The 15551-nt window shown below is 43.3% G+C and overlaps 1 protein-coding gene across 5 annotated transcripts in view; it reads left to right on the forward strand.

Annotated features, from left to right (window-relative positions):
• Positions 1–15551, forward strand: part of itpk1a (inositol-tetrakisphosphate 1-kinase a) — a 308158-nt gene that overhangs the window by 78951 nt on the left and 213656 nt on the right. Inside the window, exon 3 of one of the 5 annotated variants that reach the window (XM_072274792.1) lies at positions 610–826. The exons of the other annotated variants lie outside the window; for them this stretch is intronic. Within the exon in view, the coding sequence (XP_072130893.1) occupies positions 821–826 (6 nt within the window). The 5' untranslated portion in view covers positions 610–820. The remainder of the gene's footprint in view (positions 1–609; positions 827–15551) is intronic. 5 annotated transcript variants of the gene reach the window in all.

Here is a 15551-nt window from a genome sequence, read left to right on the forward strand (position 1 = left end):
ACAAACTCAGCGGGTCAGGCAGCATCCATGGAAATTAATAAACAGTTGACATTTCAGGCAGAAATCCCTCGTCAGGACTGGAAAGGAAGGGAGGAAGAGCCAGAATAAGAAGGTGGGGAGTGGAAGGAGCATGAGACAAGTTCCCGGGAAGGACGCATGGCTAGGGTAGCAAGTTTGGGTGAGTACCTGGTGGAAGAATCAGTGGACAGGGCAGCAGAGATGAGAGGGGGAGCAGTGAGAAAGAGTATCACTGAACACCCGTCGGGGTCTGTACCCCTCAAAGCAACCTAGCAGTCGAGCAGCAAATCATAAACATGAGAGATTCTGCAAACTGTTTGGATACAGGGACTTTTTAGAGGAATGTGGTTTGATTCCTGCCCAATGTAGACATGGTTTGTAGTGTAAATTGTTTGTAACACTTTTTCACTTCCTAAGCCACTTTAGATGGAATGCTTACCAGGAAATACATTAAATAATTCATGACAGAATGTTAGAGTTCAAAGCCACTGTATTCTGTCCTTGTTTCACCACTGCCATTTCATCATTGACGATAAAATAAAACAACTGGACCCAGAACAGACTGAAATGCACTTTATTTTACTTGTGCAGGAGGAGAACACCATGGCTGCTGTCACCCACACTATTCTGAGTTCTGAACAGAGAAATGCCATTTTGATATAGAATTGACTAGCACTTACGGATATTGACCTTCTGGCAAACTGTTTGAATTCCTTATTTGTAAGAACAATCATCATTCGCATTAAAGGTGTTAAAAGTCGATCAAAACTACAAGCTGACAACGGGTGACACTTTAAAGTTAATGCAGGTATGCACTGCGTAACCTCCGCGATACATTCTGTGAAATCGGATGTTATGTGATTTGGACGTTGTGCGAACACTTATATACTTAGCAAACCTATATGGATTACTGTAGTGTACCTGTATTGACTAAATCCATGTCATTAGCAATTTCTCCATGTCCGATATAGGTCCCTCTCGCATTTTCGTGAACTTTGTAGTTTTCAGTGAAGCCAATCCTTTAACAGCTTTGAGAATTTTTTCTCTGTTTTTCAGGATCGTCGTGATTGTTGAGTGCGACATGCCTAAATCCTGAGCAATAGCATTCACTGGTTTTCCAACTTCACATTGTTTAACAACCTTTTGTTTCACTTCCAAGTCAATACTTTTCCTTTGCCTCTTGGTGCTGCTATCACTAAGAGTGGTTTTGCTGTGTTTGGAAGCCAGGATGCACTTTACGGTAATATTTTCAAAAGAAAATTGAACAGAGAGATAATGCTACTAAACTCAAGAGTCGCATGATACACGAGATTGGTTACGTCCGCTACGTAATGTTCTCCGATCAGGACTACAGACGTATCTGCGATCGGACGTTGTCCGAATTGACGTTAAGCGGCGCACACCTGTAAAACGATTGTCCCTTAGTGTGTGTTCCACATCCTTTTGTTATATTCTATTCTTATCTCATCTCCCATGAGCATAAACTGCTATGCAAAGGGAGTTATGCTCTTGTCTGGACTCTCTCCACTCTGTTTGTAGTGTATCCTTGCTTGGACACTATGTTAACCCATGCTTTACCACAACTTCCACACCATCGTTGGTGAAGTTAGCATGTCCTTTGCTTCTGAATCCTCCAATTAATACCAACTCTGGATTCTGGAATGAAATTTCTTTCCCCCTGCTTTCTGTACTTGGTCATTTGTTGCTTGTCACATGTACTGATGCGTACAGTGAGAAACTGTGCTATCCATACAGATCATTTAATTACATGAGTACATTGTAGTACAAGGGAAAAGTAATACCAGAATGCAGAATATGGTGTTCCAGACACAGAGTAATTGTGGGCAATAAAGTCCACAGGGTCTTAACAAGGTTCGTTCAAATTCAAGTTTCAGGTTTAATGATCATTCAACCATACATAAACATAGCCAAACGAGTTTCTCCAGGACCAAGGTGCAAAGCACTTTACCAACATTACATAGCACAGATGATTATGATTTCAGAAAAACCGTCACAAAGATAACAAATATAATATTGTCCAAGTCCCTGAGTTGTCCTGGACCAGCTTGTTATTCCACTGAGCAAGCAATAGAGGGCATGCACCAAGCAAACACTGTTTCATAGTCTTGTAACCACAAGATTAAGTTCCAAGAAATTTATTGTCAATGTGCATATATGTCATCATATACAACCCTGAGATTCACAGTACAACCCTGAGATACTGGGTATTCACAGTAATTTCACAACAATGAAAAGTTGTACACAACTAACCAAGATGTACACATTACAGCTGCAGAAGCTGTACTTGAACCTGGAAATATGTCCTTCCTGGTTTTAGTATCTTCCTGATGGAAGGCGTGAAAGAGAGAATGGCAGGATTACAGGAGTCGATGATTAAGTTGTTTAAGCATCAAGGATGTATGGGCTAGGAGGTTAATTGGTCGTTATAAATTGTGCCATGATGAGGTTAGGGTTAAGTCGGGCATTGTTGCAGGTTACTGGAGGCGTAGGATGTAATGCTGAGGCTTTGTTAGCCCCTGGTGAGGCCTCACTTGGAGGACTATAAGCAGTTTTTGGCCCGTTATCTAAGAAAGGCTGTGCTGACATTCGAGAGGGTTCAAAAGAGGTTCATAAAAATGATTCCAGGAATGAAAGGGTTAACATATGAAGAGTATTTGATGGCTCTGGGCCAATTTTTTTTTTTGAAAATTGAGGGGGATCTCATTGAAACCTGTTGAACTGGCTTGCACACAGAGGCAAAGAGTGGTTGTAGACGGGTCATATTCTGCATGGAGGTCGGTGACCAGTGGTGTGCCTCAGGGATCTGTCCTGGGACCCCTACTCTTTGTGATTTTTATAAATAACCTGGATGAAGAAGTGGAGGGATGGGTTAGTAAGTTAGCTGATGACACAAAGGTTGGGGGTGTTGTGGATAGTGTGGAGGGCTGTCAGAGGTTACAGTGGACATTGATGGGATGCAAAACTGGGCTGAGAAGTAGCAGATGGAGTTCAACCCAGATAAGTGTGAAGTGGTTCATTTTGCTAGGTCAAATATGATGGCAGAATATAGTGTTAATGGTAAACCTCTTGGCAGTGTGGAGGATCAGAGGGATCTTGGGGTCTGAGTCCATAGGACACTCAAAGCAGCTGCGCAGGTTGACTCTGTGGTTAAGAAGGTATACGGTGTATTGGCCTTCATCAATCGTGGAATTGAATTTAGGAGCTGAGAGGTAATGTTGCAGCTATATAGGACCCTGGTCAGACCCCACTTGGAGTACTGTGCTCAGTTCTGGTCACCTCACTACAGGAAGGTTGTGGAAACCATAGAAAGGGTGCAGAGGAGATTTACAAGAATGTTGCCTGGATTGGGGAGCATGTCTTATGAAAACAGGTTGAGTAAACTTGGCCTTTTCTCCTTGGAGCAACGGAGGATGAGGTGACCTGATAGAGATGTATAAGATGATGAGAGGCATTGATCGTGTGGATAGTCAGAGGCTTTTTTCCCAGGGCTGAAATGGCTGCCACAAGGGGACACAGGTTTAAGGTGCTGGGGAGTAGGTTCAGAGGAGATGTCAGAGGTAAGTTTTTTACGCAGAGAGTGGTGAGTGCTGGAATGGGCTGCCGGCAACGGTGGTGGAGGTGGATACGATAGGGTCTTTTAAGAGACTTTTGGATAGGTGCACGGAGCTTAGAAAAATAGAGGGCTATGGGTAAGCCTAGGTAGTTCTAAGGTAAGGACATGTTTGGCACAACTTTGTGGGCCGAAGGGCCAGTATTGTGCTATAGGTTTTCTATGTTTCTAATATTGAAAAGCCTGGATAGAGTAGATGTGGAGAGGATGTTTCTTATAATTGATGAGTCTCGGACCAGAGAGCATTATCTCAGAATAGAGGGACTTTCCTTTAGAATGGAGATGAGGAATTTCTTTAACCAGAGAGTGGTGAATAAGTGGAATTTGTTACCATAGGTGGCTGTGGAGGCCAAGTCACTGGACATATTTATGGCGGAGGTTGATAGGTTCTTGATTAATCAGGACATGAAAGGTTACAGGATGAAAGCAGAAAAATGTGTAGGAGAGAGAAAATGGATCAGCCATGATGAAATGGTGGAGAAGACAAATGGCCTAGTTTTGCTCCTGTCTTGTGGTCTTTTGGCCTATTCTGCTCTGTATCTTTGAATGAATGAATAAGTGAATAAAAACAGAATAAGGAGGTGTCCAGCCTATTATCATTTTTGCCTGTGTAATGCCTTGGTTCACATCTTCACTGTAATGCTGTATGTATTTCATTTAGCAGTTCTGTAAGAGCTGTCTGTTCTGCTGTCAGCCTGTTTGGGTTATTGTTGACCTCCCTGCTGCTTATTTCATTCCCCTTCTTCACCATGAGGCTGCTTTCACCTTCCTTTCCAGTCCTGAAGAAGGGTTTATTCCTTCTCATAGATGCTCCCTGACCTGCTGAGGTCCTCCAGAATTTTGTGTGTTGCTCTGGATTTCCAGCATCTGCAGAATCTCATGTTTATCATGAAATGGATGCCAGTTTCCAAACCAATCAATTCAGGAACATCTTCTCGGAGGGGGTATTTTTGATGGGTTTTCCCGCCTCTTAGATAGGTACATGGAGCTAGAAAAATAGAGGGCTATGCAATGGGGAAATTCTTCTAGAGTAGGTTACACGGTCGGCACAACATTGTGGGCCAAAGGGCCTGTAATGTGCTGTAGATTTTCTATATTTCTATAAAACTCAGCCATCCTTTGCTCCAGATGAAAGATCTTGATCTGAAACATTGGCCATTTCCCTCTGTCTGGTACGCTGAGTGACCTCCACCATCAAACTCAAGTTTATTGTCATTCAACCGTGTTCATGAACCATCAAACAAAACAACATTCCTTCTGCCCAAGGTGCACAACACAGTACATACAACTCATACACAACACATAAAGTAATATTACCACAAATACATTAACTAGTTTAAAAAGTAACCAATAAAACAGTACTGGTGCTTCATATGTGATGAGATCTGGGTGGTGGCAGGAAGTTCAGTTCTCTCACGGCCTGGGGGAAGAAGCTGTTCCCATCCTAACGCTCCAGTATCTCCTGCCTGATGTGGGGTGGGGGGGGGTCAGAGAAATTGTTGGATGGATGGAGGGATCATTGACAATGCTCAGGGACCTTGTGCACTGTGCTCCTGGTAAATATCTCTGATAGGTGGAAGAGAGACCCCAGTGATACTGTCCACAGTCCTTACAATCCTTTGTAGGGACTTGTAGTCAGATGCCTTGCAATTCCCATGTCAGACAGTGATGCAGCTGGTCAGGATACTCCTGTAACAATTGGTTAGAATAAGAAGTTGAGAGGAAGCCTCACTCGCCTCTATCTCCACAACAATTGCTGTCCAGACGGTGGTGCAGATGGTGAGGACATGCTCGATGGTGCTTTTGTAACAATTAGTTAAATAGGTGGGTGGGGAGACTCACTAACGTCAATCTCCACACAATGCATTTTGTTTGTGTCAGATTCCAGCATCTGCATTGTCTTGTCTCTATTCTCCCTTGTTTTGGTCAAGTTAAACCCACTCTATCAGTATACAGCACTGATAGAAACTATGACCCCATATTTGTCAGTAATTCATTTCCATTGTCTCTGATCTTTTCCTTCCAGGATCGATGGTGACTGTTTTTGTTTTATTACTGAAACTCTGACCCAATAAATTAATGTTCCTTAAATTCTGCTCCTAAAATAGCTTTCTATTTGTGCTTTTCCCCTGTATGGTCAAAATCCTTTGCTATCTATTATAGTTAAAGCATTTTAATCTTCTGCTGCCATAGGAGTAGTTTTCAGTCCCATTAACTGTGTCATTATTCTAAATGGTTTCAAGCTGTTCCTTCTCCATCTTCCCTTCTTCCTGGAGTCAGTGGATGGACTAGCCTGTTTTCCGCCCTGGAACACTGTACTGAGCAGTATTCTGCCTGTTTAGTGCCTCTGTACTTAGTGTTGTCCTGTGTTTGCCTTTTGCTGTCCAGTGATCGTGCAGGAAACCCCTGCGTTCAGCCTGTTTCACAAATCAGTATCCAAACATTCTGACATAAGGTATAAAATTTGCTCTGTTGGAATTTATGTGGGGAAAATACAAGAACAAGAATGCAAAAGAAACAAGAAATGTTGACATTATTTTTAGTCACTCCCTTATTTCTGTGGGCTAGTGAGATTTGGATATGGCATTGCAACTATTTATTTATTTATTGAGATACAACGTAGACCAGGCCCTTCTGGTCCTTTGATCATGCCACCCTGCAATCCCTGGTTATAATCGTAGCATAATCACAGGACAATTTACAACGGCCAGTTAACCTACCAACCGGTGGACTGTGGGAAGAAACTGGAGGAGCCAGAGGTAACAGGGAGAAGGTACAAATTTCTTCCTGGCAGCAGAGGGAATTGAACCTGGGTTGCCTGAACTGTAAAGCATTACACTACAGTGCCGTATTCATTGGGGTGGCAGTCGCAGCTGCGTTTCTCCTTTGCCGTACCTCCTCCTGTCCGAGGACATGTGAACACACATTCTCAGTGTGCACACTTCTTCATCGGTGATGTGCTGAAGTAGCCGTGGCAATCGGAGGACCTTTACTCCAGTCACCACGCTGTAACTCACTACCCCATTAAACCTTGTATTCCACATTTTTCTGTGAACTCCAATCCTCAATTCCCTCCCTTTCTCTGATACCCCACTTCCTAAACTCTTTCCTAATCCATGAGACATGCACAATTTGCTCTTGGAGCAGCCATTGTGTCCGTGGACTCGTGTTAGAGTGATCTGGCGTTGGCTCAGCGGGCTTGGAAAGTTCAGGCACAGGTTCCAAGTAAGTTCTAGTACATAGTTAGTGCACTGAGAATGGATCCGGAGGTAGTTCCGTATGTTCCTTGTGTGAGATGTGGGAAATTTGGGAGACCTCCAGCATTCCTGATAACTGTATCTGCACGAAGTGTATTGAGTTGCAGCTCGACGACCTTCAGCTGATAAGGGAAACTGAAGAGCTGATAGATCGGAGCAACAGGGAGGTAGCCACCCCCAAGTTGCAGGAGGCAGGTACCTGGGGAACTGTCAGGAGTGGGAAAGGACATAGGCAGCCAGTGCAGAGAGCTTTGTGGCTGTTCCCTTCAATAAGTATATCACTTAGGATACTGTTGGAGTTTACTACCTACCAGGGCAAAGCCATACTGACGTTGTCTCTGGGGTTCGTACGGAAAGGGGGGCTGAAGATCAGTCATATCCTTGCGGTCAGGTTTACGGTCAGGTTTACTAGTTATTTTTGGGAAGGTTTAAAGTAATTTGGCAGGGGGATGGGACTGGAGTGATAGTGCTGAGGACGGGACAGTTGGTGTACAACTAGATGCAGTTTAGTAAGACTGTCAGGAAGAACAGGCAGATGATAGGATAAAATTAGTTGTCATGGTGAGAACGTGCAAACTTCTGTAATAGTGTTGCGCTAACTCTTGTGGCCTGAATGTAGAAGTTGGCATTGCCATTACTGAGTGGAGGCAAATGTTTCTCTAGTTTTGACTTGGTAGGACTGGAATGTGCAGGCAGGAGTGATTCCAGACTGCCTCGGAGTTAGTTTTTCAACAAGTCTGTATCATTTCAGTTTTGCTTAGGAATAAAGCAAATGATCAGTAGTTAATTTGTGCTTGGGGAAAGGGATTGTAATTGGTGCAGGTCGTTCTTCCTGGTAACTGTGCCCACTCCATTTTCCCAGTGAGCTCTACGGTGGGGCAGGTGCTGTAATGAGAGGGTGGACAGACCTGGCTTGTTTTCTCCGGAGCGGTGGAGGCTGAGGGGAGATCTGATTGAGGTTTATAAATTTATGAGGCATAGAGTAGACAGACAATATTTTCTCCCACGTTTGAAATGTCTAATACCAAGGGACACGCATTTAAGGTGAGGGGGGGGGAATGAGGGTGGCAGACACCAACAGAATCAACAATCTCATTCGTAAGGCCAGTGATGTTGTGGGGATGGAACTGGACTCTCTCACAGTGGTGCCTGAAAAGAGGATGCTGTCCAAGTTGCATGCCATCTTGGACAGTGTCTCCCATCCACTACATAATGTACTGGGTGGGCACAGGAGTACATTCAGCCAGAGACTCATTCCACCAAGATGCAACACAGAGCATCATAGGAAGTCATTCCTGCCTGCGGCCATCAAACTTTTCAACTCCTCCCTTGGAGGGTCAGACACCCTGAGCCAATAGGCTGGTCCTGGACTTATTTCCTGGCATAATTTACATATTACTATTTAACTACTTATGGTTCTATTACTATTTATTATTTATGGTGCAACTGTAACAAAAACCAATTTCCCCCAGGATCAATGAAGTATGACTATGACTTAAGGAGAAGTGAGAAACATAGAAACATAGAAAATAGGTGCAGGAGTAGGCCATTCGGTCCTTCGAGCCTGCACCGCCATTCAGTATGATCATGGCTGATCATCCAACTCAGAACCCTGTACCAGCCTTCCCCCCGTACCCCCTGATCCCTTTAGCCACAAGGGCCATATCTAACTCCCTCTTAAATATAGCCAATGAACTGGCCTCAACTGTTTCCTGTGGCAGAGAATTCCACAGATTCACCACTCTCTATGTGAAGAAGTTTTTCCTAATCTCGGTCCTAAAAGGCTTCCCCTTTATCCTCAAACTGTGACCCCTCGTTCTGGACTTCCACAACATCGAGAACAATCTTCCTGCATCTAGCCTGTCCAATCCCTTTAGAATTTTATAAGTTTCAATCAGATCCCCCCTCAATCTTCTAAATTCCAATGAGTATAAGCCTAGTCAATCCAGTCTTTCTTCATATGAAAGTCCTGCCATCCCAGGAATCAATCTGGTGAACCTTCTTTGTACTCCCTGTATGGCAAGGATGTCTTTCCTCAGATTAGGGGACCAAAACTGCACACAATTAGAGAGAGGGAGGTTTTTTTTTACACAGAGTGGTGGGTGTCTGGAATACACTGCCTGGGGTGGTGGTAGAGGCAGATACATTAGAGTCTTTTAAGAGACGTTTAGGTAGGCACAGGAATGCGAAGAAAGTGGAGGGATGTGGACATTATGTCAGCAGAAGAGATTAGTATAGTTGGCTGTTAGATCAGCACAACATTGTGGGCTGAGGAGCCTATTCCTGTGCTGTACTGTTTGATGAGCCCGTTCTATCTCATCGACCCGTTCTAGCTCATCGACTGACAGCAAACTTGTGGCTGTTGTTGGTTTTAATTCCTCTGCCCCTGCTCCTAGCTTCTTGTCATTGCGATCTGTTTAATTGGGACCAAGTGGGAGAGCTTGGAGTAGTTGTGTCTCAGACAAGAGCAGACATTAATCTTTCAACGTTGCTTGATGTCACATGTAACAGATATGCAGTGTGTTGTTTAAGCTTGCCGTTACACAAATTACACTTTGTGTTGACCAAAATCCATGGTATGTTCTATTATATACAAGATGTGGTTCAGGCTTCATGTTTGCACCATAAAATACTAATACACAGAGGAATACTCAGACAAACTGCAGAGTCTGAAACTTGTTTAGGATTTGTTAGTTGTATCTGACCAGGAATAAATTGTATACTAATGATTCCTTCTTGCGTATTCTCTTTTCCTGTTTATAATTGCTCGGTTATTTGTGTGTGGGGGTTGGGGGTGTGTATTTAATATTTCTGAAATATTACAGAAATATTGCTTAACAAGCAATGAACCTATGGTATTACATGAAAGGTTTGAGCAAGGATAAAGTGGTGGCTGATTTTCAGGAGGCAAAGGGTGGGAATAAAGGGAGCCTTTTCTAACTGGCTGCTGGTGACTAGTGTTCCACAGGGGTCTGAACTGATACCGATTCTTTTTACATTGTATGTCAAAGATTTGGATGATGGAATTGATAGCTTTGTTGTAAAGCTTGCAGATGATTTGAAGATAGTTGGAAGGGCAAGTAGTTTTGAGGAAGTAGAGAGGTTACAGAAAGACTTAGACAGGTTTGGAGAATGGGCAAAGAAGTGGCAGATGGAATGTTGTGTCCAGAAGTTTATGGTCATGCACTTTGGCAGAAGAAATAAAAAGGTTGACTGTTTTCTAAATGGAGAGAAAATACAAAAAATTGAGGTGCAAAAGGGACTTGGGAGTCCTTGTGCAGGATTCCCTAAAGTTAATTGGCAGGTTGAGTCTGTGGTGTGTTAGCATTCATTCCAAGAGGACTAGAATATAAAAGCAAGGATGTAATGCTGAGACTTTATAATTAAACACCGGTGATGTCTCACTTGGAGGATTGTGAGCAGGTTTGGGCCCCTTATCTTAGAAAGGATGTGCTGAAACTGCAGAGGGATCAAAGGAGGTTCATGAAAATGATTCCAGGATTGAATGGCTTGTCACATGAAGAGTGTTTGAAGGCTCAGGGCCTGTATTCACCAGAATTCAGAAGAATGAGGGGGGAATCTCATTGAAACCTTTTGAATGTAGAAAGGCCTAGACAGAGTAGATTTGGACAGGATGTTTCCCATGGTGGGAGAGTCTAGGACAAAAGGGCACAGCCTCAGGATAGAGGGGCACCCTTTCAAAACAGAGATGCGGGGCCAAAGGGTGGTGAGTTTGTGGAATTTGTTGCCACATGCAGCTGTAGAGGCCAGGTCGTTGTATGTACTTAAGGCAGAGATTGATAGGTTCTTGATTGAACATGGAGTCCAAGGTTACGGGGAGAAGGCCAGGAACTGGGGTTCAGGAGGAGGGAAAAAGGATCAGTCATGATTGAATGGCAGAGTAGACTCAATGGGCCAGATGGCCTAATTCTGCTCCTATGTCTTATGGTCAGAGAACACAGGTTCAGAATAGAGGAGCATCCTCTTAGAACGGAGATTAAGAGGAATCTCTTTAGCGAATTCTGTGGAATTCTTTGCCACAGGTAGCTGTGGAGGCCAAGTCTTTACATATATTTAAGGCAGAGGTTGATAGATTCGTGATTCGTCAGGGCATGAAGGGACACAGGGAGAAGGCAGGAGATTGGAGTTGACAGAGATAATGGATCAGCCATGATGAAGTGGCAGAACAGACTCGATGGGCCAAATGGCCTAAATCTGCTCCCATATATCTTATTGTAAATATTGTTTGATTAAGCATTATTTGTTTAATTCATTGCAGGTATATGTAAAAGTACATGAACGACATACTGTACTGTAATCAATTTCCCCCGGGATCAATAAGGTATGACTATGACTATCACACCACCACGTCATATTTGTGCACCTCACTAAAAGTAAAAACAAAGTAGACAAGTTACTCCTCAGCCCTCCCTTGTTTTCCTTTTGACTAGTTTAATGTTTTGGAGTTCAGAATCAGGTTATTTCTTGCGTGTGCGGGGAGAGAGAGAGAGAGAGAGACTGTGTGGCGCACCACTCCTCACACAGACATTTCGCAGTAGTTTTCCCTTTATTTTACGAGGTCGAGTTGCGATCTCAACACTCAACCCGGCACGGATGGAAAACGTATTTGGGAGCGGCCCTGAGTGGATTTGAACCCGGGAGCCTTCGTTCTGGAGTCCAGCGCTGATGTAATTGCGCCATCAGCCGGCCCCAGAATCTGGTTTAATATTACTGGCATATGTTGTGAAATTTGTTTTTACAACAGCTGTACAATGCAATACGTAATAGAGACAAAATGGATTACAGTAAGTGTATATACACATCATTATCAGATGTGTGTGTCTGTGTATTTATGGAGTCTCGTGCCCATGATGCAGCTGACTAGGTTTGCAACTCTGCTGCTTATTTTGATCCCCCCCACCAGATGGTGATGCTGCCAATTCGAATGCTGTCCATGGTACATCTGTAGAAATTTGTGATTGCTTTTGGGGACTTGCCAAGTCTCCTCGAACTCCTAATGAAATGTAGCTGTTGTCCTACCTTCTTTGTGGCTGCATTGGTATGTTGGACCCAGGATATTGATGCCCAGGAACTTGAAATTGCTCACTCTTTCCACTTCCGATCCCTCTATGAGGACTGGTGTGCTCCCTCTTCTTACCCTTTCTGAAATCCACAATTTGATCTTACTGGCAATGAGTGCAAGGCTACTGCTGCAACACACATCTTTTTCTTTCTTTTTATATCTTTTTATTAATTTACAAAATTATAAACACAATAACAAAGTTGGTACAGAGAGATTGGAATAATCTTAATCAGCATATACAAAATGGATTTTAAGTAAGATAGATATACAACACACTCAACTAGCTGATGTATCTCACTCCTGTATGCCCTCTCGTCACCATCTGAGTTTCTGCCAATATCATCAGCAAATTTTATAGATAGCGCTTGAGCTGTGCAAGATACACGAAGTATAACAGGACTCAGACAAAAATGTTATTTCAAGTGTTTTTTTTACTTTCGGCTTCTGTCAAATTAGTCAACAAAATTGGGCTTCCTGTTGAAAGGGCGCATGCACACTCAGTAAATGTACTAGGAGTGGAGACGATGTCTCTTGGATTACTTTCTTTTAACCGTGCTACTACATTAATGACTGGCTCCTTCGCAGATGTTGGCTGCATGGTTAGAGCCTCATTCTGGTGTTGGGTTTCCATTGCCAACCAATATGGGGACATGACACCAGTCCTCATGAAGGGATCAGCAGTGGAGTGGAATGGGTGAGCACTTCCAAGCTGCTGAGATCTGAAGATCTATCCTGCACCCAACATATTGATGTAATTACAAAGGAGGCACAACGGTCCAGCATGTGGTGAAGATTTGGATGATACAATTGTTATAGCGTTGTATGAAGTCAATCCAGTATCCGCACTGAGTGTCTGCCTCAATTTTGTTCATTGTATACGCTGGATGAATTCCTCCTTTGATTTCTATTAGGAACTAGTACCCAGTTTTATAGCACTGTGGGACTATTGGTTGTTCCGTATTCCATTTTAATACATAATTCCTTACTCAGTTTGGCTTTTTTAAAAATACTACTTAATTATTTTCATGAAGCTTTGGCTAATTGGGGCAGCCGCTCAACTGGTCCAAAATGTACTGGTCCTAATTTGTGCCTAATTAACTGGAATCTACTGCATATATAAAAAAAATTGAATTAAGTAAGTTGAGCAAAAAGAGAGTTTTTAAAAAAATCATGAGGTAAGTGCTGTTGGGTTTATTATCCATTCAGAAATCTGATAGCGGACCGGAAGAAGCTGTTCCTGAAATGTTGAGTGTGTGTCTTCAAACTCCTGTACCTGATAGTAGCAATGAGAAACGAGATATCCATCCTGGGTGATGGAAAAATTCAAATGTTATCATGCAATAACCATGTGAATCTGGTTTGGACACTTATGTCACCTTCCTTACAGTGCAATTCTCTCAAAGAAAACCCAAATCTCAACTCTTCAGTGTCCCCAGAATTTGAATTGCTGGGACGCCATGCTGGATCTGATGTTCGGATAGACAGACCCATTGTGATGTGTATTGTTTGTCGTTAAGAAGGGAGCCTTGTTTCACTGCTCCCTCTCAAGCAGGAAGCAGGACTCGAGTTACAATGAGGATGATTGGTACTGGATGGGTCTCTTCAGTATTAATCTCTATGTTCATGTTTACAGTGTCAAATGTAATTAAAGGGTAAACTTGTGCCAAAGCTGTCTGACTTCCTAGAACTGGAACACACAATTCTGTAAATAGTTGGCCAGTCATGCAGCAGTGGTAAAGAGAGGAACATTTACCGATCTGGGAAATATCTGAGATACTGTTGTCTTTTTGTATGTGTGAAAACTGAGAAGTGGGGCAATTACAGAGTAAGATGCTGAGGATGTTCCACGAGTCTGTGGTGGCCAGTGCGATCATGTTTGCTGTTGTGTGCTGGGGCAGCAGGCTGAGGGTGGCAGACACCAACAGAATCAACAAACTCATTTGTAAGGCCAGTGATGTTGTGGGGATGGAACTGGACTCTCTCACAGTGGTGCCTGAAAAGAGGATGCTGTGTAAGTTGCATGCCATCTTGGACAGTGTCTCCCATCCACTACATAATGTACTGGGTGGGCACAGGAGTACATTCAGCCAGAGTCTCATTCCACCGAGATGCAACACAGAGCATCATAGGAAGTCATTCCGGCCTGTGGCCATCAAACTTTACAACTCCTCCCTTGGAGGGTCAGACACCCTGAGCCGATAGGCTGGTCCTGGACTTATTTCCTGGCATAATTTACATATTACTATTTAACTATTTATGGTTTTATTACTATTTAATTATTTATGGTGCAACTGTAACGAAAACCAATTTCCCTCGGGATCAATAAAGTATGACTATTCCATACGTCAGTGCTTTCCGGCTGATTGCTTCTCTTTGCAGTAACTATTTTCACCTCAAGGACGACCCTTCATTCTGGTATTTGTCCACTATGCAATGTTGATTTGCAACAACACACACAAAACGCTGAAGGAACTCAGCAAGTCAGGCAGCAGCTATGGAAATCAATAAACAGACAACATTTCAGGCCGAGACCCTTCATCAGGACCGGAAAGCCAGGAATGGGAGCCAGCCCTGATGAAGGGTCTTGGCCTGAATTATTGATTGCTCCTCCAGTATTCTGTGTGTGTTGCCCTTGATTTCCAGCATCTGTAGAAACTCTTGTGTTTTTGATTGTCACTGGATCACTTTTACACTTCACACCATCATAGAACCTTCCAGTCATAGTCATACTTTATTGATTCTGGAGGAAATTGGTTTTCATTACAGGTGCACCATAAATAATAAATAGTAATTACACCATAAATAGTTAAATAGTAATATGTAAATTATGCCAGGAAATAAGTCCAGGACCAGCCTATTGGCTCAGGGTGTCTGACCCTCCAAGGGAGGAGTTGTAAAGTTTGATGGCCACAGGCAGGAATGACTTCCTATGACGCTCTGTGTTGCATCTCGGTGGAATGAGTCTCTGGCTGAATGTACTCCTGTGCCCAACCAGTACATTATGTAGTGGATGGGAGACATTGTCCAAGATGGCATGCAACTTGGACAGCATCCTCTTTTCAGACACCACCGTCAGAGAGTCCAGTTCCATCCCCACAACATCACTGGCCTTACGAGTGAGTTTGTTGATAATGTTGGTGTCTGCTACCCTCAGCCTGCTGCCCCAGCACACAACAGCAAACATGATCGCACTGGCCACCACAGGCTCGTAGAACATCCTCAGCATCGTCCGGCAGATGTTAAAGGTTGTGGTGAGGTCTGTTGGGACAGCCTAGGAAAGCAAAGACAAAGCCTAGGGTAGGACAAAAGTGAGATAAAGTGGTACATCACCACAGAATCAGACTCTTATTTGGTTACTAAATGGAGCTGTTCTGCTAAGCAAGAATCCAGTTGCTGCTTGGGGTCAGTACTGTAAATTGGAATGTTACCTGAGCAGTAACTGCTCTATGCCCAGTGTTCTTACAGTTTAGTGTGTGTGTGGTTATACTGATCAGAGGTAGGTATAATTGATTTGCCAACCTGTAATCTGATATCTGCATTTCCAGTAACCGGATATTGCCTT

Source organism: Mobula birostris, chromosome 1, assembly GCF_030028105.1.
Source record: "Mobula birostris isolate sMobBir1 chromosome 1, sMobBir1.hap1, whole genome shotgun sequence".
Lineage (NCBI taxonomy): Eukaryota > Metazoa > Chordata > Chondrichthyes > Myliobatiformes > Myliobatidae > Mobula > Mobula birostris.